This window comes from Gadus chalcogrammus, chromosome 16 (genome assembly GCF_026213295.1).
Source record: "Gadus chalcogrammus isolate NIFS_2021 chromosome 16, NIFS_Gcha_1.0, whole genome shotgun sequence".
NCBI classification, from domain to species: domain Eukaryota; kingdom Metazoa; phylum Chordata; class Actinopteri; order Gadiformes; family Gadidae; genus Gadus; species Gadus chalcogrammus.
This window is the reverse complement of record NC_079427.1, coordinates 16,353,930-16,381,661: the sequence shown is the minus strand read 5'-3', so window position 1 is coordinate 16,381,661 and position 27,732 is coordinate 16,353,930. Positions and strand designations below refer to the sequence as shown.

At 44.7% G+C, this 27,732-nt stretch overlaps 2 protein-coding genes across 4 annotated transcripts in view; both read left to right on the top strand.

The window, feature by feature from the left end:
• Window positions 1-151: 151 nt before the first annotated feature.
• On the top strand, window positions 152-3,703 carry tlcd5a (TLC domain containing 5a). Its single transcript, XM_056611129.1, has 3 exons — window positions 152-434; window positions 1,276-1,478; window positions 1,819-3,703. The coding sequence occupies exons 2-3, from the start codon at window positions 1,283-1,285 to the stop codon at window positions 2,370-2,372; spliced, it is 750 nt and encodes a 249-aa protein (XP_056467104.1). The 5' UTR covers window positions 152-434; window positions 1,276-1,282; the 3' UTR covers window positions 2,373-3,703.
• Window positions 3,704-4,418: 715 nt separating this feature from the next.
• arhgef12a (Rho guanine nucleotide exchange factor (GEF) 12a) overlaps window positions 4,419-27,732 on the top strand; it is a 40,521-nt gene continuing 17,207 nt past the window's right edge. For 2 of the 3 annotated variants that reach the window (XM_056610779.1, XM_056610778.1), the window contains exons 1-13: window positions 4,419-5,635; window positions 16,109-16,129; window positions 16,975-17,066; window positions 18,735-18,794; window positions 20,685-20,783; window positions 23,418-23,467; window positions 23,681-23,738; window positions 23,854-24,032; window positions 24,262-24,333; window positions 25,156-25,275; window positions 25,755-25,862; window positions 26,553-26,693; window positions 27,370-27,471. In XM_056610779.1, coding sequence (XP_056466754.1) covers window positions 5,604-5,635; window positions 16,109-16,129; window positions 16,975-17,066; window positions 18,735-18,794; window positions 20,685-20,783; window positions 23,418-23,467; window positions 23,681-23,738; window positions 23,854-24,032; window positions 24,262-24,333; window positions 25,156-25,275; window positions 25,755-25,862; window positions 26,553-26,693; window positions 27,370-27,471 — 1,134 coding nt within the window. In that variant the 5' untranslated portion in view covers window positions 4,419-5,603. The remainder of the gene's footprint in view (window positions 5,636-16,108; window positions 16,130-16,974; window positions 17,067-18,734; window positions 18,795-20,684; window positions 20,784-23,417; window positions 23,468-23,680; window positions 23,739-23,853; window positions 24,033-24,261; window positions 24,334-25,155; window positions 25,276-25,754; window positions 25,863-26,552; window positions 26,694-27,369; window positions 27,472-27,732) is intronic. The other variant, XM_056610780.1, reaches the window with a different exon arrangement.

Below are 27,732 nucleotides of genomic sequence, written 5' to 3'. Positions count from 1 at the left end.
GTATTCTTTGATTTATTTTAAAAGTTTTGTCCGATCCAAAAAAGGTTAAGTTTGAATGTTTTATACAAAACACTAAGACAAGCACAGCATACACTGGATCGTAATGGTATCACCCAATGTAAGTGCAATTTGCACATATGACCACAGTGTGTCGCTGTCGCAATGTTTTCAAGACTCCACCAGACCCTCCTTACAACGAAAAGAAAAACAACCGGATTCAAGTGAAATACTTAAACAAGCTGGTCGGCAGAGATATGGAGCACTTGATACCACAGTTTGCCTTTTAATACATGGACCTCTGTTAACGCCGAGGCGAGGGATGCTGGAGCCGAGGAGTAGACCCATGATGCGGTGTGCGTTCATCATGTGTTAGCATCAAGGATCCTTGAACAAAAGATACATATTAAAGCCATTTTACAAGGACGCGAATCGAGGTGAGCATTGAGGTCAAGGTTTCAATTGAGTGTATTGGAGGACTAATGTTGTGTCTGTCTTTCACAATATAGTGGTATGTTGTAGCGTTCGATCAGTGTAACTGTTAGCTTCCTACGATACTGAGTGTACATTTATAAAATGTCTTACATTTATTAGATTTATTTTTAATAATACAGATCAATTCAGACGTTAGTCTTAAATGCATGTCTTATCATTGCCATATACAACGTGACTACTACTCCGCGTCCTATCTTTACACTTGACGTCTAGATTATATTTTATGACAACAATACACAGACGGCAGCACAACGATATAATCCCAATAATGATAAAGAAATCAATCATGAAGCATTTGTGAGGACGGACTAAAAACGACACTAAATTATTGTGGCATTGGCAAATGGCAAAGTTAAGTCTCACACTTGCACTCGTATCACAATGCATTGCGGGGAATGTGTATTCATCAGTCTACTGTCCCTCGCATTAACATCAGGGATGGTTTTCCAAGTGATTACATCAAGTTCTTTGAACGCTTAAGCTATCTCACTCACTCCGGTCAACATATAGGGTGTAGTCCTGCCCCTTGAAATCCTTTCAGCTCATGGTACAAACGTCACAGAAGGGCCGTCTTCATCACCCCACCCGCTGTGAGCCTGCCTACTGTGGGGGCAGAGTTCAGCAACAGTACAGTACACAGTACACAATTGTTGCCCTTTTACAAATAGATTCCAACAGTGAGTCTCTGAGCGGTGGCACGGCATGTACTGTAACTACTATTGTAAAGAAAGAAATGCATTCTTGTGTCAAGTTGTTTCTCTTTTAATTTCTTTTAATCTTTAGCTCCAGGATGACTTTGCTGGCTGCAGTTGTGCTGCTTTGCCTCTCTGGGTGGGTCACTCTTTACGTGATCCTTTGCAACATCAATGGCTCCCGGGGCTATGAATGGAACTGCCGGCTGGTGACCCTGCTGCATGGCGTGCTAGTTGTCTGCATCACAGCCTACATCGGCTATGTGGACGGACCCTGGCCCTTCACATACCCAGGTAGGAGGCTCGATAGCGTTGATGATCACCCTTCATCGTGTTGTGGCTGCACTACGGTTTTTGAAAAGTACTGTCTAACAAAATGACTGCACTTGTCTTACAGTTCAACTAATGTCTCAGATAATTGTGAGGCATTGTGCGTGCAGCCATTTTGTAGAACAATATTTATTCACAAAAGATTAAGTAATAGGATTGTAAATAGGATTGTAAGTATTCAATCCTATTTTCAACAGTAATTTAACCATGCATCTGTCTTAGGAGCTCAATTAGTATTTTGGCTCATGACAGTACCTCGACACCCACCCTAACCGTTAGTTCATCCTGTCCGTTCCGTCCGCAGGCACAAAGAACACCCCTCTGCAGATCAGCGCCATGGTCCTGAGCCTGAGCTACTTCATCTTCGACATGGTGTGGTGCATGTACTTCCGCACGGAGGGCCCCGTCATGCTGGCCCACCACACGGTCAGCATCCTGGGCATCATGGTCACACTGTGGCTGGGCGAGTCGGGCGTGGAGTCCTGCGCCGTCCTCTTCGGCAGCGAGATCACCAACCCCCTGCTGCAGGCGCGCTGGTTCCTGCGCCGCACGGGCCGCTACGAGACGGCGCTGGGCGAGGCCGTGGACCTGGCGTTCGTGCTGCTCTTTGTGTTCATGCGGGTGTTTGTGGGCGGGGCCATGCTGTACTGCGAACTGATCTCGCCCCGGCCCCGCTTCTTCATCAAGTGCGGCGGCGTGGCCATGTACGCGCTGTCCTGGGTGTTCATGGTGGACATCTGGCGCTTCGCCAAGCGGAAGTACGGGAGCAAGATGGCGCAGTGGAGAGAGCAGGGAGCCAGGAGCCTGAAGAACGGGGCGGTGGTGGGAGACGACGCTCATGAAGGGAAACTTGACTGAAATTTCTGCCACTTTTTCAACACTGTTTTTGTTGTTGTTGTTGTTGATGTGGTTTTGCTCATTTTGGAATGGACATGGACAAAGGGAGCGTGCATTTGTCTACATGACTGTCAACTGTACTGTACAAGTGATTTCAGAATATTGCTTTTGCTTCAGATGTTACCGCGAATACTGCTTAGTTTGGTCGTGCATAAAGGACCTAGACCGAAGAGGAAAGTATGTTGCACAAGGTTAAGAGTGATTCTTAAGAGGCTTATTTCAGCGTCATTCCAATTTAAGGGACCATAGGTCTAATGACCAACTGGGCTACTGGCTATTACTATGAATGGATGTCCCCAAGAGACATATTTTAGGGTGGGAAGATGTGAGTGATTATATTTCGGGATATAATTCACTTTTGTGTGATGACAGTGATGCATAATTTGTGGAAAAACTAGTTCTGTCATTTGTGAAAAAGAAATGTATGTGTGAAATCATCTCTGCCACAAATATTTGTCAGTATTCTCTTGAAGCCTGTGTTTGGTCCTATCACTGAAGTTCGATCCACAGATTTTGTCAAGATTTTCAATATTATCAATATGGTGCAATGAATAATCTTTTACTTTCTTTTTGATAATGACTAATTTGTACGTTTGTCTTAAAGTCTGACTCCTGTTTGTGTTGAGAAAGCACAGTGAGTCTCAAAAACACAATTTCATGACTTTCTTGGCTTTTAACAAAACGTGTTTGCTTGATCCTTGTTAAATACAAAAGGAAAACATTCATGTGATAGGGTTGGCTGATTTATGTTTGCATTGGCTAGTGCATCGGCAATGTATGAGAACACTCGCAGAGAAAACCTATTGATGGTGTAAAGCAAGGGAGAAATAATTAATTGGGAGAGAGATAATATATATATCTTAATGGAAACATTTCAGAATATCTAATTTATGCTAGTGTCTCTTTCACCATATTTAATTCAACTTTATAGTCTAGCAAAATGCTTGAGACATTACTAATTCATTTTCATAGTGGACTTCTTCCATTTCAATGGTGCTGATGAATGGATCATGTGATCAATACTTTGTCTATATAGACAAAGGTTTTTTGTGCCTTAAATCTGAATGTACTTACCTAAACATGTTGTTAAAGTGTTGTGATGTAATACAATTTCCTTAAAACACATGTGGGAGTAATAAATTGATTTTGATAACTTTTGACCATTTATGTAGACATTTTTCAACTACCGTTTTTAGTCTCACGGGTGGTATTGTGTAACAGGTTGCTTTTCCATTTCAATAAAGGCTACCTTACGTGTCCACATGGTGGCATCTTTGTTCAAAACAAACGCTTGGAAGAAACTAAGGCAAAACAAATACGAAATCTTAATTACTGTAATCTTAGGTATGACAATGTTGCAACATGGATGTATTTGGACAATAGTTAATCAGTACGGCATAGTTTTCCTTTTAAAACTGTCTCACACATAACAACCAACTTTTGTGTGTGTGTGTGTGTGTGTGTGTGTGTGTGTGTGTGTGTGTGTGTGTGTGACACAGACCAATAAAGTAAAAATATCAATTTCCTAATGAAAGCTGTCCATCACAGGTCATAGCTTTTTTGCTTTGCTAGAACAGTGATATATTGATCTTCACTACTGATGCAAACTGTTGATGGGAATCTCACCCACCCTTATTATGATGTTCCTTATTATATATTATTTTATTAATTGTACCTTCATCACTCATGTCATGTATTCATAGATGATCCGTGCAGCAGAGTGTGCATGCTGCAGAGTGTGATACATGCAGCAGAGTGTTTGAGGAAGTGTGATACATGCAGCAGAGTGCATGATGAAGTGTGATACATTCAGCAGAGTATATGATGCAGTGTGATACATGCAGCAATGTGTGATGCAGAGCAGCAGAGTTGGGATACTTGCAGCAGGGGGTAGCAGGTTAGGATAAATGTTGCAGAGTGTGATACATGCAGCAATGTGGGATACTTGTTGCAGAGTGTGATACTTGTTGCAGAGTGTGATACATGCAACATAGTGGGATACATGCAGCAGAGTGGGATACATGCAGCAAAGTGTGCTACATACAGCAGAGTGTGATGCATGCAGCAGAGTTCCCATCTCCCGGCGGAAGTGGTGAGCGGAGCTGCGGACTCTCGGCTAGCTGGCTAGGGCGTTGCTAGCGGCACAAAGTGGGATTTCTGGTACCATTCCGTTAGTTATTTTACTGTAAAGGCACTGAAGATATCGAGAGCTCGAGTTGATTTTCTGGATGTTTAAACTTTTAGACGCACTGTTGTTTATTCGACCGGTGTGGGAATAGTGTATTAGTCCCGGTAGCTCCACATTACTAGCCTGCTTCCATCCACGGGGATTGTGCCGAGAAGCGAGCGATTGTGGAAACATGGAGTCCAGGAGAGCTGCGCGCTGCTAGCAGACTTCTGGGGAGTTTTTTTTTGCCTAATGAAGACTTTTTGAAGGACTTAAGAAGGGGGAAAAATTCACACACCGATCCACATTCGTGCCATGTTCTATATTTATTCGGTGACCGCCCAGCAGGTTATTGTGAAGCGGACTTTCCTCCAGTTTTCCATCGATGCGGAGAACAAAGTTGTGTCCTGAAGCTCCTCTGTTAGCGGTAGCTCCACATCGCCAGGCGGCTCGCCCGAGAAGCTCTTTACTTCCAACAAGTACAGTTTATATTGATAATCTAACGAGCATCGTCTTCTGCATGATGTGTTGAATGGCTTTATGACCTGTAGTTGTTTCGCTAAGCTTATAAACACTATAACCAGAACTCGTTTAGACGAGTATTGTGAGGACCTCCTGTTCCCGGGAGGCTCGTCCAGACAGACAGACAAACTGGGAGTAAAGGAACCCCAACATCTTCATATCATCTAACCCACAGAGGCCACCAGGACGACACATCATTCGTAGCCGTGGTGGGAGACTACTTGAAGACATCATATTAAATATCGTAATATAACATATTTTCAAGATTTGTGAATAACTATTACGAATACAACCGAGACCAGAGTTGTTTGGCAGACAGCTTGTCCTAGAGCTGAGCAACAACGGACCAGTGGACGACATTCATTAATAGATTAGACGACGTCCTGAAACCTTGGCCCACTTGAGACGGATGCCGGAGAAGTACATTGGAGGAGTTTGCCTCATCACGTTCTGGAAAATGTTAATCGGAAATAATTTGCTGCAAATCTAGATCCGGAAGCCCAATGAGTGACACACAGTCCAGTTTCACTGACAGGTACAGTACATCATTATTTGCATTGCATTGCATGCAACACGCACACTCACACACACGCTCACAACAAATACACACATTTATGATCATCACAGATCATAAACAAACACCGATTGAAATTGAAGCTATTGATATAGTGACATTTTTCGATTGCAACAATGAGACTGAATTCAAAGTGCCATGAGTGGTTTATTTGGAAATTCAGCTAAATTCAGGATGGAGTTGTTTGAAAGATGTAAATGGAGGGGGAAGAGCAAAGCCAGGACCATTTTGTTACACCAGGCCAAGCGAAATTAATCTTTTAGAACAAGTTAACCGTAGGCTTCAAGCCTTTAAAACACTCCTCTTCCCCCAATTAAAACCATCTCTTCACTCGCCCAAAGCCTAAATCCAAATTAGGTAATCACTTTATCCTAGGGGTTGGTCGTGGTAGACTGGCTGCTAGACACTAGTGTTAAGACTAGGGCGTTTAAACAATTACACATGGATCAACAAGCAGCCTGGCATGTTGTGGAGAACATGTTTTCTTTTTCGCTCAGATTTGACAGACGGACAGGGTAACTCTGGAATGGGATGTCATGTCATTCTTTGCTACCTGAATCCCACATACCTGCGAGGAGGGAATCCAATTCATTGGGATGCACACGACTTCAACAAAACAAGCTTATTACACAGGAATACAATGATGAAGAATGTAACACTGGTCGTGAAAAACATAATTTGTTTTGGAAAACCAAGACCACAATATAAACAAAACAATAGTCCTCTTGACCAAGTTGGATTTGAGAATGCACCTTGTATTGATCCACTGTGGAGGATAGGCTTTTAAAGCAAAACAAATTAGAATTTGCAAAGAACACCTGACCGTTAATTCTTTGGAGGTATTTAGAAGGCATACAAGATGGCCAATGTTGATGAATTTAAGCATTTGGCATTTATTTCTCCATCTCCCCAATCTTGCTTCTGATGCCCCTTTAATGGCATGGGCATTTTTGCAGTGGACACTGTTTTTGCTTTGGTCTGAAGTTCCAGCCATGCACTGTGAACGTCCAATGGGGCTGGATGGCCCGCCGCTGTGACAGTTGAGTCTGCAGCTAGCTCTTTGTCATAGCGTTTTGCTGATCTCCACGTTTTTCCCACCCCCCTCCTGAGGCCCGCCCGGAAAGTGGTGCTGGTGACATCACTAATTGTAAACAATTGACTTGGTGGGTGCAAGCTAGCTGTCTATTATCCACTAACCTATGTCCACTGGTAGGTTTGTCCCTGCAAAGTGGTCAGAGAAATGCTTCATTTAGCTGCATGTTGGAGAGAAGCTGGTGGGAGGCTAATGCGTTGGATGATTGACAGATTGGACATGCATATTCACCAGATGCACATCAATAAGCCTCTTTCACTGCAAAGTCCTAACTAAGCCTCTGCCAACTCCTAGACCAGTACTTTGTGGTCATAAGCATGGACTACGTATTGACACGTATCAAATCTGCCTTAATAGAAAACTGAAATGCCTGTGTAAAGTCGTGTGTCTTGCACGCTCTTTATACTGGTAAGAGACACAGTCTTCGATTTTCCTATTCACTTTTATCTTGCCATCACACGTACATGGTATCGCACATCCATCGGCTGTCCTTATTGTTTCTACATCACTAGAAACCTACTTTCCACGTACTTCCTACTACATACACGTTGGACTTATTGATGCCCAGTGATCAGAGCTTCTATAGATCTACGTCTATGTGATCTCCTCCGTCGTCCCCTGTAGTATAGAGGTATTTCCCTGCTCCATCCTCCTGCTAGTCTGCATCGATTCAGATGCAGCTGGGTCAGCTGCTCTGACCAAGTGTGTATTGAAATTAGCCTCCAGCAGCACAAGAGTGCTCATCAGAAGTGGAAGAACCGTAGCATCAGCATCCATTACTGAGTAGATTGCATTATAAGGTATTGATCAGTGTCTCTGTAATGAGTGGCGTCAAAAATCGAATGTATGTATGTATGTATGTATAATGCCTACGCCTTAATAATTAGGGCTGCAGTACGCACGGGGCTCGTTATGTAGTAACCAGAACATGCAATGCATGCATTGTCCGCCTATTCTTTTCTATCCACTTGCTCGCTTTAGACAACAGAGCAGTCTAGACAGAAACCCTGGAGCAATTTTGGAGCCTCACTCTAACCATGATGAAGGCGGCCTATGACGCTGTCCATTATACGTTTTCCCTCCTCAGAGGTAGCTAGTTGAAGTCACGACGAGTTATCCATGCAAGCCTCGGGGACATTGGGCGGTGAAAAGGTTATGACGCCAATCTGTGATCTTTATTTTGATCAGAGTATTTGATTGGATTTCAGTTTCTACTTCAGGTGTTAAGGCTCATCTAGTCGTATACTCATGTAATTTACGACATGCATTTTACCTCCTGAGCTTTATCTTCCACACACACACACACACACACACACACACACACACACACACACACACACACACACACACACACACACACACACACACACACACACACACACACACACACACGTGTGTTCTTGCCTCCCCAGTCCGTGTCTGTGTGTTTGATTCCCCGTGCCCCAGAGTCCTGTAGGGATGAATAGGAGTCATCAGGCCGTTACAGGAGTGTAAATGAGAAGCTTAGGAAGACACTGGTCACACCTGGATGTCAGTTTGGCAGGCACACAACAGCTCCGACCATGCTCTGTTTTTCACTAGGGCAAGCCTTGGCTGGAGCTCACACCGTCTCCCTCCCCCCATCGACTCCCCTTCACACAGCTTATCTATTGCTCTCTGGATCATCACTAATCATTTTAAATGCCCACTTCTCCGCATTAGCCTACATTATATCTTCACTTCAATGTCAGGCCATGCTGAGAATTGACTGTATACAGCGGGGGCGATTTATTAACGGTGATCGTGTTTAGCAGAAGTTAGCATGCACCCCTTGGTTTCAAAAGGGAACTATGGGTTGGGTATGGTTAACTGTACGCCGTAGCACAGTTAACGGGAAAGTTAAGAACTTATTTTGAATGTTGGTGAGGGAAGATGGTCATCATTGGCTAGCCTACAGCAAATGGTTCATTGGATCAAACTTGATGGGGGCTTTCTATGAGGGGGGGTTGGCATTTTCTCTGATCATGAAGGGGTCCTACCTACTTCCTCTGCGTTATTATAAGGTAATGCTGACACAAGCATGTGATGCTCAGCCAGCCTACCCTTGGTGAAGGGTACTAGGGTGCTCGGTTTAGGTATGATTTAATGCAACTTAAAGCAAAAGGGATTGTGCATCCACATTCCAAATATGAATGCTTTAGACATCCGAGGCAAATTCTCCGCACGCATATTGTGAAAACTAGCATAACACATTATGATTATTTTCTTTACTCAATTACACATTATACATGCTGTATCACATTAGAATGATTGTTGTTGGACCAATCTTGCCTATTACATATTAAGCAACTTAATATGTGACTTTAATAAGTATTTCTACAGAATATCAGTGGCTGGCTGGCTTTACCCTGAAAGCCTTGGCCAAAAGGAGAGAACTAAACTGGGAGAGAGGGTGTCTTCTTCAATAGGCAGTGTCCTAGGGGTAGTGATGCCCGGGCGGGATGGGTGTTGGGCTTGGAGAGTGAGGCTCTAGCCAGCTTGGTGATGCTGATGCTTGTGGACAACCTCAGCTATTGTCCCCTATTTGCCCAGAGGGCTCCAGGGGCAAAATGTTACTTTCACTCCACGAAAGACTGGCTCACTACAATAGAGGAAAAGAGTACAACAAAAAAGTGTCATGTCCTCACATGTCTGTGCTATGGTCATGAACTAGGCTAGGCCCTTCAAGCTAATTGTTGTGCTTGCTGAGCGTCGAGGCTGCGCTGCTCACCACACAAAAGCATCCAGCTGCACCGGTGGGGGGAGTGGATCCCCTATATCGCTTCTGTTTCTAACGCCGGGATTTCAGGAGGAAACCAAAAGGGGCCAATAAGGCGGTTCTGTTTTCTCGACGACACCGCGAGACAACGGTCGTCGTCCAGCATCTGCACCATGCACGTAATGCTTTGACTCGTATCCGACGAAGCGTGACACAGGAGAGACGGTTACTGGGTCTGACAGGGGATGTGATTTATGCATCAGCTCGCTTAAGAGTGTCCTCCTCCTTGCGCCTGTAGGATCCGGGACTGTAGAACACGGCTTACCCGCTGCAACAGGCCCGACAGGCCCGGCAGTGAGAGGGTGGGCGACCCCGCTGCAGCACTGTGATTAATATCATTACCATCCCTGCTGAATCAGGGGATGTCTGCCGGAGCTGCCACCAGCACAGCACCACCACCACTCATTTTCTCTCTCGGCGCTAATGAGTGTGTCAGGGCGTGCGGCCGCTTTGAGCAGACTGTCTGCTCAGAGTTTATGTTCAAATTAAAAAGGGCTTTGTGGAATCACAGATGTGGTGTTATGTGGGATGGGAGAGGTGGCGTTGGTCTGTGAACTCTGTGACTCCCGGCTTAAGGGCTCGACGAAGGCCAAATGGAAAGAAGAGGAGGAACATAGTGGTGGTGATAATTTTGAATTGACCAGCTCTCTGAGAGGGCCTAGTACTCGTGGACTCATAAACGAATTAGAAAGGTTGAGGCAAATTAATGCAAGCAGTACTTGGAAGCATATGCTGTTGAATAAATGATAATGCATTAATCTGTAACAACATGGATGTTAAGGCAATGTCAATTAGGGTGTGTGTGTGTGTGTGTGTGTGTGTGTGTGTGTGTGTGTGTGTGTGTGTGTGTGTGTGTGTGTGTGTGTGTGTGTGTGTGTGTGTGTGTGTGTGTGTGTGTGTGTGTGTGTGTAAAAGAAAAAACAGCTGTTTGGCCTTCTTTTAATATATCAGTAGTTATGTAATTATGGCTTTTCTGGTTAGTATGCAGTAAATTATTCCATCAGATTTCACAGGAAATCCATCCAGATGGCAGGCAATTCCCGCAACGGGTATCTGCAGTATGGCGTGGATATTGGCAATGTTCCCAAATAATGGTCTCCTTTACCTATCCCTTCTATAGATGCATCATGAAATCAATTGGTTCTCAAGGTAGTTAGTGCTACACAAACCCCGCTGCTGTGCTTGAGAGCTGATTTTCCACCAGCCAGCTGTAGTGTCAAGTGTCACTATCATGTTGTGTTGGTAGACAGAGGTGCCATGTCACCTTCACATTTCAGAATATAGGCCCATTACCAGGGACACACAACCTATGCTCGGTGGAAGTGGCAGAGAATTGGAAAGCCGGACATGTGACTTGTCAATGTTAACCCCCCCCCCCCCCAAACCGGTGGTGGTGGAGAACGGCGGAGTGCGTAGCGTGAAGAAATGTCTATCCCCCGGCTCTCATGTCAGGAATCCTAATGAGGTTTATTGGGGCAGAAAGGGCACTGCTTTCCCCCCTGAGGCTATAGCCAGAGACCCATCTCTCTTGTCTCACACACACACACACACACACACACACACACACACACACACACACACCTCGGCCTGCTTCTTTATCTCTCCCTTACAAACACACACTCTTGCTTTATGGTTTCTTTTTCTTTTCTGTTGCCACCATACATTATGCACAGACTCACTTATTCACCCAATCGGCTTCGCGCAACCGACGTCACGTTGGGTTCAGACACTGTTTGGCGACATCGCTTGAGTTTCGATGAATGTATTTGTCAGACCAGTCTGTAGGTGTTTCGAAAGAGAGGTGTTGCTCTGTTGTTACGGTGCCCCTACACACAGTGGAAAGGTGTGTGTGTGTGTGTGTGTGTGTGTGTGTGTGTGTGTGTGTGTGTGTGTGTGTGTGTGTGTGTGTGTGTGTGTGTGTGTGTGTGTGTGTGTGTGTGTGTGTGTGTGTGTGTGTGTGTGTGTGTGTGTGTGTGTGTACTCTGGTCAAATGAGTCAGGTATATAGATTAGATAACGTGCCGTGTGTGTTCTGGGGCATTAGTCATCCCCCCCGAGAGCCTCTATGATTACACCATTAGGAGGGAATCATAGCCTTTGTGCAAGAGGTGGGGTGAACGACTGGAGAAGGTGCTGAACCCTGTCTGATCCATAGGCCGCTGCGGCAAGAGCCGCGCATGAAGTTTAGTGTTTGATAGGCACCGTTTTGAATATTCCTCTTTCCATTCCCCCGGGGGTTGTTCTGAAAACATCCCTACCCCCCACCCAGCACCCTTTGCTAGTCTCAGACAGACCCCTCCCTGCCAGCGACGCCACCGTAAAGTCTGTTTTCTTTGTAAAACGGGTGAGTTGCTTGAGGTTACCGCAGCTAGCTCAACCCAGTTCCACACAACAATAAGGCTGTCTGCCTAGAAGAGGCTGGCTAATGCGTATTAACACTGCTCACACACACCTTAGGTTTTAGTGTGCATAGAGTAATGCCAGGCTGGTTTTAATATTATAGCACAATGTTTAAGTATTGTGATTCATAGATCTTGATATTGGTCTATAGCAAATTTCCACAGCAATAATGTTATGTTTCCATTCAAACTTACTGAAAGACTGCTGTTTTTATAACTTTGCTGTGCTTTTATACGGTAAACAGTACAAAATATACCACATTCATTCAGTTTAGTATTTGTTTTATTGCAACCGGGTTGCTGTATCCAAGTCTTGTTGTTAATAAATAAAAGTTTGAATGAGTTGACTGCAAAAACTCTGACCTCAAAGGTGGGCGGTGTGAAACGATGCCTTATGTCAGTAGTGTCCATATATATAGCTGGATCAAATTCATACTCCCATTCATCCAAACGACTTCTCGGCTGAACAACCAGGGAAAGGAAGAGGGCTTTTTCTGTGCTCTAAAGGCATTTTGGAGAGAGACTTCATTAAAACGTGCCTGAGGCTCCTTGAAACCGGTTACTTTACATCATAGCCCAACGGAGCACATGGCCTCAGAGAGCCTCACAGACACTCGAATGAGACTTAAATGAGTTTTGATGATACCCCTTTTATACGTGGCCCTCAAAAGGGCAAGTAAAATGGCGACTAGGAAGGTGCCACCAAGAGAGGAATCCCCCTCCAGAAGACTAGAAGAGAGCTACAGTTGCCGGAAAGAGTCGCAGGCCAATCCGAATCCGATCCAAAGTCGCACTGTTGATTTTGGATTCTGACGAGTCGTCAGGCCTTTGAAGGGTAGCTTTTAGAAACGTCTCTTTTTCTGGTACACTGATTTCAAGGGGAACTGCCAATAACCTCAAAAGATCCCCCCCCCCCCCCTGCCCCCCGCCCCCGAAGCTTATGAGAGGGTTTGAAATTGTTCCTGTATGTCCGCTGTTTTCCCCCTTCCACGTTTTCTTTTTTTCCCGTTTTCTTGCGATTCTCCCTCTCACAGAAATGGCTCTGTGTCAGAGTCCTTCTCTCTGGGCAGTTGGTCCCCCCCCCCTGCCTCCTCGACTGCCTCCGCGCTTCACTCTCTCCATGGTCTAGAGCCGGCCTCCTTTTGCTACCGCCGCTGCTGCAGTTGGCCCTCCGCTGCCACAGTTTTCCATCAAAACACCTAACCTCAATGGAGCATTCAAGCCCAGGCCCGCCCCAGCGCTGCCCCTCCCTCCCTCTCTCCTTTCCCACTCTGCTCCGGCTCGGCCTTCTCTCGCCCCTTTTCTCTCTCTTCAAACCTAATGGGCATGTCCAGGAAGAGGTCCCCGCTCACACTCTTAAAGACTTTCATTAGCTGGTTTTCAAGTACTGAGTGAGGGGCGGGACATTGATCCCTTAAGGACACAATTTGGAACAGAGGCCGCTGTAGTTAAAGGGAAGCAGTGTCTTTTGGGGACAGGTTTGGCAGCTTGTTCTTAGCATTGCTGTATACTTAACATTTTGTGTGAAGCAGCTCACCCCCAGTTTAGCTGTGACCCGTCAGGTTCCATTTACAGACTGTCGTGTTTGCCCAGTTTGGTGCATTTAAGCGTTAAGCATGTATGCCGATATATATTGATTAGGTGCCACATACACACACTCCATAAATTGCTGGTTGGTAAGCTGCTATATTGATGAATCTGTGGCCAACCACTGCCGTTTAACATGAATCAAATCATGCTGATAATCATTTTCTTTTCTACAACTCAATCATCATAAAGGAACATTTCTGGATTTTTCACCCAGGACTCTATTTTGGGATAATTTTGGGTCTGAGGCACTGATGTAGACATCATTTTTGAGTTATTTCCAGTATTGAGCGAGAGCCCTGCAGCCCTTATCGTATTTATATGTATGTGGACCCCTGCAGGACACACCAATAATTTAAATATAAATTAGAATGCCATAAAGTACTTTACAGTACTCATACTCCCAAATCACAAAACATATTCTAATGATGTGCCGCACAACTCTAAGTAAATGTCAATGATGGTTATTTGTTACTCGTCATGAAGAATGCATATGAAACTCTAATCCATTGGCTGATCTGTAAAGTTGATCTTGCTGCATGCAAGAGCATTCGAATAAGTCGACGGTGCGGCAATCGTCAGTTGCAATCATTCATGGTTGAAAGGACATGCCAGCACGTTATTAATTGGCTAAACTATATGCATGCAATGTCTCTGTTCTCATGCGTCTGGCTGCTGTGTTGGTACTGTAGCCCTGTTTCAAATTCTCTCTGTGCTCCTGCCAAACTTGAACTAAACTAAAAGTCAGATGCACGTTAGCCTGATGCTCTGCTAGTGTGACGAATCCCCTTGATTTATTTGGCTGATCTTAAAGCCCAGTCATTAAGATGGTTCTGCTTTGAGATATGAATTTGCATACCGTTAGCGCTCTGTATACTGTAACTGTATGCATATTGTCTTGTGGTGGTGTAATTAAGGGAACCTTTAAAAGTTGGTGGAAGGGGATATCCACAGAGACTATGGTTAACAATGCAGTTCAAAATCTATGTGAACTCTAATCTGTCACACATTAGCAGTGTGACACTGGATGTATACTTTTGAAAGAATTTTGCCCTCCTCCTATCCATTCCCTGTCAGTATTCCTCCCATATTTACCCTTGTTTCCATCTCACTGTCTTAACCGTCTCAAACTGAGGGCTCAAACGGATATTTGTGTGCCGTTACTAAGGGATATCAAGGAAAAACCTTTGTCATTTTGTGTTTACAAATGACGTCAATTGAGTGCTACTGAATCATCAGTTTTTTTTTTATTATACACTCAGCGACATGATTCATATAATTCCTCTGTCCTAGACCTAGACCGTCTCAGATTCCTGACGCAGCCTCTCAAGACTTTCGCTTGGCTAGCCATGCCTTTTATTCTTCTATTCTTTTTTTTAACGTTTGCCTACTCACAAACAATTGCCTCCCGCCTCCACCTCACTTGCATGTGCGTACACATGGTCCCATCCTGTGTGTGCAATACGTGCGGCAACTTTTCCATCCCTCCATCTTGGTGGAGCTTTAGAGGGGAGTTTGCTAGAGTAGGTAGACACTAGCTGTGTTCGGCGTAGGCTCTCTGGAACTTATTACAGTCGGGGTGCACTTCCATGAACGGGCCATTCAGCCGCTCTCTCGCACAGCCCTGAATGGGACACAGTGTCGCCAGGAGAGTTAATGTGGGCTGGTGAGCCGTAGGACCTTCCCATTACACGGGACCAGGGCTGTGCTGAAGCCTGTGCTCATGCTTACCGCTGGTGCATGTTGATGTGGTCTGGTGTTTGTGTTTAGCATTTCAATGGCCTCGCTATTCATCCACCCCGGGACTTGTCGTGAATATGTAATTGAAACCTACTTTGTTCCATAGTTTGTATTTATATTCCTTGATTGTGACATGCGATGCTTGAAGTTCAACTCTAATTGCAGCCATCGGTCTTAATGTGTTTCTGCACTCGATGCCTTGGCCAGGGGTTTAGCTAATTTACTGTAATGAAACGCCCATTGAGAAACATTTAGACACAGTCTGTTCTAATACGCACTACGCACTATCACAGCATTTCAATGTGTTGTCTATTGAAAAGCATATCGAACCCATCTTTCCCTGAAAGGTGTTGACATCCTCTCCAGTGAGTTCATTTATTCTCATCTTCAAACCATCTTTGGATCTAATCAGCCTCAAGCCAGTCTGTGTCAAGAAATGTGCCATGGACATGGATATAATTATGATAAAGCTGTGATCTAAACTAGGAACAAGGCAACGCACGCACGCACGCACGCACGCACACACAAATGCACGCACGCACAAATGCACGCTGGGCTGAGATGCAGGGGGGCATTTGACCTGGTAAAGACTTTAATCTGCAGCTGACGGAGCCAGATGTTTGATCAGGATTAGTGTGTTTACTGTCTTGTAGTCCTGTGAGACTCTGTAGGATAGGCGTCTTGTTTTGTCCTTCCTTTGTACCTCAGACATGGGCAGCGGAGCAAGGATTTTGATAGCTGTAATGACGCCCATGAAGTATATCCTATGATGTTGGTGGTGTCGGATAATGACGAGCTCCCCTCTGTTCTTCCTTGCAGGTTTCCTAAGAAAGCGATCAGGTAAGGATGGATTTTCTTATTCTCTTTAACATAGACGCAGCAGCATATACCATGCATGTTATGAATGAGATTACAAATGGCGCTCTGGTTGTACGAGCTGAGCTTGGGTTTTAGCATGGGCGGCAACACAGTGGTCGTCAGAGTCTCTCTCTCTCGCTCTCTCTCTCTTATATATATGCACATCCACAGACAAACATGCACACAGAGGGGGGGGGACAAAGGGGTCCCTTTTTCTATGCGCGGCCCATCTCTGCCTTCCACTATGAACAGAACAGAGGCCTTTCACAGTCGGGGCCGGCGAATGCAGAGGCGGCCATGCACGGCCCCCGTGGAGGTCTGGGCCGGGGGTCTGGCCCCCGTGGCACCCCCCTCTGAGGGGCAGCCTTTCTCCGGGCGTGCTCCCGGGGGCACACGGTGGGGCAGCTCCACATCCTCTCGGGCGGCCACTTTACACAGCAGACAGTAGACACACTCAGTGGGGTTCATACTCTCTGGTCCGACGCTCCGCCACCGGACAACTGAAAGCCCTGTCTGTGGGCTAACCTCTGTCCATGTCAAGCATTAGTCGGACACTAGACTGGAGTAGCTTGTGGGCTACATTATACCCCGTCTGCTGGAAACGTGCAGTTCATTATCAGGGTCTTCTTGACCGTCATCGAGATCGCACAAAAGTGGTGCTATGCTCGGTCGGAGGGTGTCCTCTAGAGCAGTCCTCCACATTAGGCTTTAGCAGGGAGCATCCTGTCCAGAATGGTTGCGCTTCAGGAAGTCGCCTCGGATTAGAGCACAATGTATGTTATTGTTGTTGGGTTTTTACTGTGTAACACATTTTTGTCTTTGTCCAGAACGAGCAGCATTCTCAGTAAAGATCACCCACCAGACAAGAAGCCCAAAAGTGATAAATCCCCACTTCCCTCGAATGAGTTTGACCCTACAGGTAAGTTCTCTCCATCTATCTCCCTCCCTCTCTCTCCCGCTCTTATCTCATGAATGGTGTGATGGTGGTGTGTACAAAGCATGATGGGATTCATAATAGGGGAGCGTGCACTTTTCTCATTTCTCCTATAAAACTAATTGGGGCCCACTGATTTTAATCTTGTTGCATCCGAGGTTGCTCGTAAGCCCTTGATATATCATTAGGGCTAACGGGTTTCACACTTATTTGTGCATCTCCTCTAATGGCTACCGGATAAAAAAAGATGATGTTTTGAGCAGGACCGTTTTATGACGGTCATGCTTTTATGTCTATCCATCTATTTTATACAACCTTTGGTTTGATAGACAACATAAGCTGACCCTGTCAGCGTGGGCTGTGCGGCCATGCGTTCAATGTCCATATGGTCCTTTTCATTCCACACACATCCTCCTGCTGTGGGTCATCGTGGCGTATGCCGTTGTAATTTATTTTCATGCTTTAAATCTTTGACTAGTCCTGGTATGGTTTTCAATGACACTAAGATGCCGATGGTGCAGAAACACTAAACGTTTGGTGTGGGATTCTGACTCTCCTTGTGTTGACATTGGTCATCAAGGACGATAGTATGATTTGAGGTTTGTCCAAAGCCTCTGTTTTGAAAACAAGAGTCGGAAAATCCCTTCCCATTACTGCTGGCTTATCTTCCTGTGATGCAACAAAATATGGAATAGATGTGTCCCCTGGGACTGTTACACAAGACATTGTTCACTGTTTTTCGTCTCGTCTGTTATCGGCCCTGCCGTCAATTTGTCTGACGGAATTTAATTGGTTGTCTGCGTTCAAACTCACTGAGTCAGCGAAGGACAGATCAGCCAGAGAGCATTTTCTGTTATGATTTGGTTCATAGCCTAATCCTCTTCTCTAGTTCCTTACTTTATCTTTATTTCCACAACCAGACATTTTGACAATATCTGGTCATGTCCTTTTGTTCTCTGATGCACGTCCATGTTTTAACGATTCCTATCTCAATCTATACCTCTCTCCTGTTGTCTTCAAATTGCATGACCCCTTCAAAAGACTTTCATGGCTTCCAAATAGTGTTTGATTTGTAGAAAATCTGCGAAATGCATTTAAAATCCAATTCCTACAAAATGATTAACAATGTAATTTTAAGGAACACAAACAATTCTGACGCATTTTTGGCATTTCCCAATGACACTTCTAAAGGCAATGCAGGTCATGTTAGAGCCGCAGGCACTAACTAGTCATTACATCACTGCAAGTTGCCATAAACAAAGCCATGCTAGTTCTGTAGTGACACTCGTCAGTTCACCCCGTTGCCGCCGCACTGTGTGTTCTTAGGTCATACCGCTGTCTTCAAATTGTGTTTTATGAGGTTATAAATATCATTTGTATAATTTTCTTCTCTTTCCATCATATTTCTCCCTCATGATTTATCTCTTTTCCTGTGTTTCCTTTTACTCTGTTGTTTTGTATGTGTGCGGGTGCGAACGGGATGTTGGTTCGTCTGTGTGTGTGTGTGTGTGTGTGTGTGTGTGTGTGTGTGTGTGTGTGTGTGTGTGTGTGTGTGTGTGTGTGTGTGTGTGTGTGTGTGTGTGTGTGTGTGTGTGTGTGTGTGCGTTGCCCTTGCTGTCTCTGTGCTGGGCATTGTGCTGGGGCTGTGGGCAGAGGCTGTGGTGGAGCAGAGGAGTGGCAGTGTGCTGGCGGAGGGGAAGGCTGAGTCCTGTGGTAAGACGCTCCTGCCAGGAGGGGTGGTGGTGTGACGTTGGCTGCTTCTATTCACACTTCTGACTCACTCACTCCAGGGTGAAGTTGCCTCTAGGTGTTTTCTTATTCCCAAGTGGAGCCTTAGTCAAAATTGCCCCACCAGGATATTACTAGAGCATCATTCTGTCATGAAACTCATAGACACCATTCTATACAGGGAGGATTGTTTCAGATGCTAAAGACGTAATGGAATTTAATATGCATGGGTTGTGTGTTGCAAATCACAGAAACAGCGCCATCCCCAGTAGTGTTATGTGGCCGTCAATGGCTAATTTAAAGCATAATAAAAACCGTCTTTACAATGTTAAACTCAGATAAACATATAAGCAGATGAACGTGCCCAAATATATAGATTTCTTGCATATTTCAAACACAGTTGGATGTATTTCAACACGAGACGTTTGCTTCATACCACTCATGTTAGCTTCTGGGGATATCTGTCTTCCTGTTCAGTTGAACCTTTTTAATATCAGCGAAGACAGGCAAGCCTGATCACTGATCATTTCAGAACTCTTATTCATATAGACTCCCTCGACCGTATTGTTGACTCTTCGAACCCCACACCGGTAGCAACCTGTTTAGCATTTGGAACAAGACAGACGATCAACAGTTGGAGGCAACTTCACTCCACGTTCCTAAGCCATACTGCTTCCTTGACCTTCCTTCTGGTCTCTCTCTCCCCCTCCTTCCCTCTCCTAGCCCACTTTTTTTTCTCCACCTTTTCCTTCTGAAATTCCCCACCCCTTGCCCTGGGCTTTCCTCTCTAACCTCAAGCCCTGTGTACGATCCTTCTCCCCCTGGCGCCTCTAACCCCCTACTTCAGGGCCACAGGCTGCTCATTGACACACCTCTCTAGTTGACACGGCACTGTAGCCTAGCTAAAGGGAGATGGGAAGAAAATAGTCAAGTTTGAAGGGTCCATCCACATCACGTCACTCAGGATTTTTAACGACGATGTTGGATTTGAACCGTACATCTTTGAATGTACTGTCGTACACAGCTATTGGTGTGCCATGTTTGGTTCCAGACAGCAGACAAGTTGGTAGATAAGGATGTGTCTGACATGGTTTTATCTTTGTATCGTCACGCTGGCGCAATAATACACAAACAACCAGGAAAGTCGAGTTCTGTTCCCTGAATCGGGACCATTCAAAAAACTGTATACGGTATGTTTGCATTTTCGGCAGACATAAATGAGAAGCATGTCAAATGAAATGGTTTACAAAGTTTGAACGCTGTTTCTGATGAGAATTCTGTTATGGTCTTGGTTGAATTGGTGTGTGGTTTGTGTGTGAGTCTCTGTACGGAGATCACAACACCTATTAGAGAGCTCTAGCCGACCAAGATGCCATAATAACCACTCAGGATCCGAGTCATGCTCCGTTATTCCTCTCAGAAAACAATCTTCTGTATGGACCAAGCAGCAAGACTCCGGTTCATATATAAATGCTTAATCCAACTAACTGCGATGGCTTTGTTACTCATCAACCAGATGTTTCCACACCGCAGGGTGTGAGACTTGGTGTTGATCAATTTATTTGTTTCTTTTTAACCAAATCTGAAACAAATGTCATTGAGAACATGACTATTAACATTGCTGACCGTGTGACTTTTTACTGCACATTAATGCTCACGGATCAATCAAGGCTCTTTTTTTATAAACCAAGTAATGCAGTTCACTGCCCGCATACGGGGTCTGCAGCTGCACGTCTGAATGCGAACGTCCTTGTAATAATAAATACAAAGTTGTCGCCAGGACTATCCGCAGATTGGTAACCTGGGAACCTTTCCAGCTCGGGCTTCCTGGTCCTGTTAACTGCATTGTTGTGTCCTTCTTTGTCTCCCCCGCAGGTCTGGTTCAACGATGTGTAATCATCCAGAAAGATGAAAATGGCTTTGGGCTCACTGTCAGCGGTGACAACCCGGTGTTTGTGCAGCTCGTCAAAGAAGGTAAAAAAAAAAATGTTAAACGTCTCACGGTGGAATGAACACCGAAAAAAGGGTAGAGGGAAGAGTGTGATGTTATACCCGTCGTGGATATTGCTGGGAAAGGCGGTCAGTTGTAGACATCCCCTGCACGCCCTGACACGTGAAAAACACCAGCACTTATTCTGAAGGGCGTTTCGAGCCTTGATGCAACCGCGGTTACACCTGAGTTCTTCCTTTGCTTTGGCCCTGGCCTTTTGTCATCAGTTTTTTTATAAGGCCTCTCGCTAGGCTGCCGCCATGTCCTTTCGTGTCTTCTCTGCCTGGCGCTAGAGGCTCATGGGAGATTTTAATGAATATCAGTAGGCAAAGAGAGGCAGAGACAACAAGGGAGCGGCCAGCCACTGGGTGTGTTTTGTCCTTGCTAAGACAATGGCATGATATAGGGCTTCTTTAGAGCCCTGTCTTCTTAATGTGATTGCTTTAAAACTCATTCATAGGCTGGCAAAGGTCGTTAGTGCAAGTTTATAATTTTGGCGAAATGCTTCACATTGTCGATGGGTCTTGTGCTTATTCCGCCTTTCGTAAGAGGATTAATATTTTTTTTTGGCTGAGAAGGAAGATTATGGTCTTAACTTTCATACAAATTCATAATTGTGATGTGCCATAATGTGTTGTCATTAAAAGCCATTGAGTTCTGGCCAGAAACAGAGCACATCAAGCAGTTGAGTCTCATGGGACCACATTCAAGAGTTACAGCGTGTGATGGATAGGCTAGAATACAAACGTCAAGGCCTTTCAATTCAAGGATGATTTAGCTTTGTCAACAAAGGACTGTCTCAAAACAATAAGCCACCACAACAATGCTTAAGTTGTGACACATGTATAAATATATATATATTTTTTAAACAGAAAGATGGTGCGCTGCATTAATCACACAAAGGGTTTAGGAATACGAGTGTCTTTGGTTGCTTGGATGACAGCTATATGGTAGCTGGCGCTACCGTCTCTCCACAGACTTAGTGGTAGATCTCATAATAACCAGTCTGGGGCTAAATCCCTTATTTGGGGTGGAGCTGAGAAACAGGTCCTTCTTGTCCTATAACTATGGAAGCATATATGTAGCAAAATTCAAATGGCAATGCAATTTGGAATTCCATTATGCATTTGACAATGCATTATGCAATTGTATAATGTAATTTGTTAATACGTTATTCAAAGTGTATTTTAAAATGCAAAGTGACAATGCAATCCTCAATTAAATTTGAAAAAGGTTTTAACAATACAAATAGAATAACATTTTGTCAAATTCTTTGAGTTCCTTTATACAAATTGAAAAGCTATAGCGTCCCCGTGATTGCAATCCACTTAGCCACGCTCCGTGTGTTGCGATATTCAAATGACATTTCAATCCGCAAAACGGAATCCAAAGAGGAATCCAAAGAGGAATCCAAAAAGTCAATATGCAAAGTGGCAAACGTATCAGCCAATCAGCGTCTGGGCGGGAACTACGTCACTTGCTCGTAATTCCCTTGTTCACTTCTAGTTCGTATGTGTCAGGTCCATGGTCACCAATGGTGATTATTGATACGCTCCGAAGTTTGGCCGATGATGTGGAGAACAATCGTGTTGAAGACACAGATGCAGTAGATAGAGTGCGTGTTCTGGGAGATAGGATAGACGACTTATCCTCACGGGTACGTTTTGACGCCAGTGTGGTAAACACAAAGATTTCCAAAGTGCTACAGGCACTGGGTGCGAAACATAGGGTCGGGAGACCCACCGTCTCCACCTACTCCTCACCTACAAAGCTCTCCACAACCTAGCCCCCAGTTACCTCTGGGACCTCCTCCAAGAATACACTCCCTCCCGCTCCCTCCGCTCAACCTCTGCTGGACTACTATGTATCCCCACATCACGACTCATTACGAATGGGTGCCCGGTCATTCAGCTGTTCAGCACCCAGGCTCTGGAACTCCCTCCCCCCACACATAAAACAGTCTGACACAATAGAAAGTGACGTAGTTCCCGCTGGTGGCTGATACGTTTGCCACTTTGCATATTTACTTTTTGGATTCCTCTTTGGATTCCTCTTTGGATTCCGTTTTGGATTCCGTTTTGCGGATTGAAATGTCATTTGAATATCGCAACACACGGAGCGTGGCGAAGTGGATTGCAATCACGGGGACGCTATAGCTTTTCAATTTGAATAAAGGAACTCAAAGAATTTGACAAAATGTTATTGTATTTTTATTGTTATAACTTTTGCACATTTAATTGAGGATTGCATTGTCACTTTGCATTTTAAAATACACTTTGAATAACGTATTTACAAATTACATTATGAAATTGCATAATGCATTGTCAATTGCATAACGTAATTACTTATTGAATTGCAAATTGCAAATTGCATTGCCATTTGAATTTTGCTACATATATGCTTCCATATATGACCACTGTTATGATCTTTTAAAAAAAAGATGCTCATAAATAGTCACTCTGCCACATCTTAGGAGTCAGGTGTTAGTCTATACGTTGTGAAACCTGTAAGAATGAACATACACTTGGGCGTCTGCCTTCTAAATGTTTTTATTGTTTAAGTGGGTTTGCAGCTTTTCTTCGGTTCTGTTTGACTAACTGCTTGTTCTATGTGACCAGATGGGGCTGCCATGCGGGCAGGTGTTCAGACAGGAGACCGCATCATCAAGGTATTGTGTCTGTCTGACTATGTGCTCCAAAAACTGCCAACGTCACATGTGTTTTCCTTTTTTTTCCTTTCTCTTTTTTGCGTTAGTTAAAGCGGAGCACTTTGGCTCGCTGCTGCCACCTTCTGGTGGGGCCATATGTTGGCTGTGTTTCAATGCATTCAATATTCCCCCTCTTTGCTCCATATAACGCCTAATGGTTTATGTTTTATTCAGGTGAACGGGACCCTGGTGACGCATTCGAATCACGTTGAAGTGGTGAAGCTCATCAAATGTGAGTCCTTGTACTGTCTCCACGCTTATGCCATCGCAGGCTGTAGTTGGCCCCTGTGAGTGAATGCATGCTCCTACGACGTCGATGTAACTCCTGTGTCTCCTGCCTCCTCCAGCGGGCTCCTATGTGGCCCTCACGGTGCTGGGGCGGCCCCCGGGGCTCGCCCAGATCCCCCTCTCGGAGGCGGAGTCGGAGATGCTGGGCCTGAGCGTCTCCTCCCCCAACTCTCCCGCCACCGAGCGCCCCTACAGTCCCCTGGACCGGCTCTCCTCAAACATGACCCCGTCGCCATGGGTACCGGCTCTCCTTCTTGTGTTCGTCTTCTTTAAAAAAAAAAGGAAAAAAGTGCATTTTTCCTTGCTTTTGGTTCTTCATTTAAGGGGACTATGTTAATATGGTAGGAACACGTGGCTGTGTTGTGTTGGGTCTATTGGTCCCAGATGCTTTTCGTGCCTTGGATGATGGTAGCTGTCTCTACAACCAGTGGTGTGATAACCATAGGTCCTATTACCTTGTTACTCAGGATGATACTAGCAGTCTCTACACCCAGAAAGCCTTGCAGCGGATGATCTCAAAGGAGCAGCAGGAGTTGCAGGTGGGCAGGCTGTCGATCAGATGATAGTCTTTTACTCTGGTCTTTGTATTATGAATGCTTGTTTGAACTGCCTTGACGGTTCATATTTGCGTGTGACTATGAGCTGCACAAAGACATTTCTTATGTAGTTTACCACTATAATGATATAGATATACATTATACATAATTCGAACCCAATACCATACAAGTCAATTTTATGGCAAATTCTCTTTCAAATACCATTTGAGAATGCACTATTTAAATTTCTGAGTAGGGAATGGACATACCTACTGTCAGAATGCAATGATTTTAATACCCATGAATGTAATAACTATCTGATTAATTTGTTGTTGTTGATAATGATTTACTTTACTATTTTCATTGCTACCTGAATCATCTATCTTGTGTATTGTTATGTTTTGTGTCTTATGTGTGGACCCCAGGAAGACTAGCTCATCCCACTTTGTTGACAGCTAATGGGGATCCTTTTAACAAAGGATCCCCATTAATAAAAAACATACATACACACACACACATACTCGTAACATTAAGGCGGTGTGTGTTTATGGCAGCCCGCGGTCATTTGCTTTATATTCTCTCTCTCTCCCTTACCTGACTCGCATAACTCTCACTGTATCTGTATTGAATAAAGCATAACAATCGAGAAATAAATATTCAAAGATAGAGGGAATTTCAAACTGAAATGCACCTTTATGTTGATTCTAGGTTATATACATTGTGTTGTTGTGGCTCTTAAAATGTGTAGGTCAATAGGCCGTCTTCAAGCATTGCCATTGCCAACACTTGCTAACAATCCAGCCCTCCACCCCCTCTTCCCCACAGGCCATGAAGGAGGAGTACAGCAGGAACCCCTCCCCCAAACTACTGAAAGACATCCAGGAAGCTAAGAAACACATTCCTCATCTGCAGGGCCAGTACCTCAAGGCCAACGGGGCAGCACAGGTAATCCCAACCCGACAGATTGCCCACAATCCACAGGGTAGGTTTTTTTTAAATGGCGCAGCAAATGGTAGAATTTTAGCTCTTGTGGAGTTTTATTTCATTCAGCCATGGTGCATTAAGGAATTGTTCCAGACATGCATTAATCCTAATCCCATCCCAGGATTAGTTGGGGAAAATATTCCTTTGTGTCAGTGTGACAGACACCGTATTATAAAACTCGTTAAAATACTCGCTTGTTTGTTGCATCTTTTGGCTCTGCTCTGAAATCTCAATAGAAAAAATAGCAGGGATGTTTATCTATAAGGATTAATAGTGGGTATAATAGTAGTGCCAGTAGAGTATTACAAGTGCATCCAATTAGGTGGGTCATTTTGTCGTTAACACACTTAATTGTTTGTTGAATGAATACGAACTCCCTCGGTTCTAATTGGGTTATTTATAATTAGTGACAGAGCTGGCGTTGTCATGTGATTCCTCAGGAGGCGCTTCCAGGCGGGGATGTGGAGGACGGTGGCACTTTCAACCCAGAGCTTAGCTCCTCCTCCAGGGGAGACTACAGCACGGACGCCTCCTGGAGCAGCTCTCCTGTAGGTTCCCACTCACCCCAGCTGGCCCCCTGATTAATCTAAAGCCCCCTGCACTCGCATCTACTGTACTTCCCGCTTCCTCACCACCCAGCGGCTCTCAAAGCCAAATTGCAACGCAATGTCAACCAACAATTAACGAGGTCGAGGGTGGATGGAAAATCGATGGAACAACGGATTTGTAATTATTTTAGAAGTAAATTTCCTTTCCACTGGGGTAGTGAGGGTCTGTGTGTGGCACAGCACAATTTTTAACTCTTTAATTACATGTTGGGTTTAGTTTTTGCTTATTGTCCTTGCACGTTCAAGAAAGCTTTATTGGTTCCCATTCAAAGGATACTCATTAACACGACCTCCCCTGACAAGCGAGAATATAACTATATATATATATATATATATATATATATATATATATATATATATATATATATATATATTTATAGTTTAGTCATTCAATGGGTTAGTAGGTTTTACAGGCCATGTTAAATATAATCGTAATGGCATCATAATACATACTCTTGCACTACACAACATATAATTGCATCATATAATATTACCCGAGGTCTTCCAAAAACACAGAACACACATTATTCAAACAATAATGACACAGAATAATGTATTTCCTGTCAAATCAAATCAAGGTTAGCTTGGCATCTATGGTGCCTAACCCCCACATCCACCAACCTCCTCCAGGTGCAGCTTCTTCGTGGCTTCGGCCTGGGGACTCCAGAAAGCCTGCACCAACGGGTAGAGTCGTGTCCAAGCCCCAAGGGCACCCCCAGGGACAGCTTCCACTCCTGCCACTCCCCGGACGTGGAGGATACCGCGGACCTGGTAGGCCAACGGTTCAAATTGGATTCCTAATTCCTATTAAACTCCCCTCTCCCCTCCGATCGGTCATTATCTGTGCATATTGGTATCACGGTGTTGGAGATAAGCCCTAAGTGGATGGCAATGTCGTGTGCATACTTGATGTTCCGGCCTGTGGTTTTGCGTCAGTATCAGTAATGAGTTAGCCAACTTTTGTTGTCTTGCTTCCAGTCAGCCTCTCGTTTCATTGCAGCCATCTAATTTCTCCCCAGTTTTAGTAAACGTCCACGCTGTCACAAACCCACTAATGAGCCCAAGGGGTTCACCCCAGAGACCAGCGTGTCCTTGGCATACGAGGAGCCGAGACGTTTGACAGTGGAGATTTTGAATAGATCTAATCATGTTGATAATTACATCCCAGGCAATTAGCAGAAAAAAAATAAACAGAGACTGTTTCTGTAAGCTCATTAAGAGTTGGCATTTTGAACTCCGCGGCAATGTCGTTATTATGAGAGTGTCTTGCAAACATGTGAATAATCGTCCTATCCTCCCTGCAATAGGCTTGTTTATCCCTTGGCCTGATAGCGTTAATGTACATAATCCATGCATACAACTAATATGTATACCCATTCCACGTCGACCACAGAGTCTGATGTTTGACCATTCCATCATATCCCGCCCCCTCCTCCCCCTCCTGCAGGACCCAGCGTCCCCCAGTACCGTCAGCAGCCCCTCCTCCTCCCGTCTCGTCGCCCAGATCATCGGAGCTGAGGACGACTACTTTGATTCGGACCAGGAGCAGGTAAGCCCCCGATTGGAAGACGAGAGACGGCTCTCATTTGCAACGGTGACCATTAAAAACACTGCTGTCAATGGATGGATGGAGCTTGAAAGACCGTCCGTCATATCAGTGTCACAACGTGGTCAAGATATTTTCTTTCTGATGTCTAATTAGTGGTTACATTTAGATTTTTTTTAATGAGGACATTCTGGTGTCACCGAGACCAAAACGGCATCAACCGGCAGACTCTTAACTCTTGAATACGTCTCCTGACTCCCCGAG

Excerpts from the sequence above, each read along its gene's own strand:
- tlcd5a (XM_056611129.1), top strand. The coding sequence starts at position 1,283 with ATGACTTTGCTGGCTGCAGTTGTGCTGCTTTGCCTCTCTGGGTGGGTC. Across the intron at positions 1,479-1,818 it reads CTGGCCCTTCACATACCCAG|GCACAAAGAACACCCCTCTG; the intron begins GTAGGAGGCTCG and ends TTCCGTCCGCAG.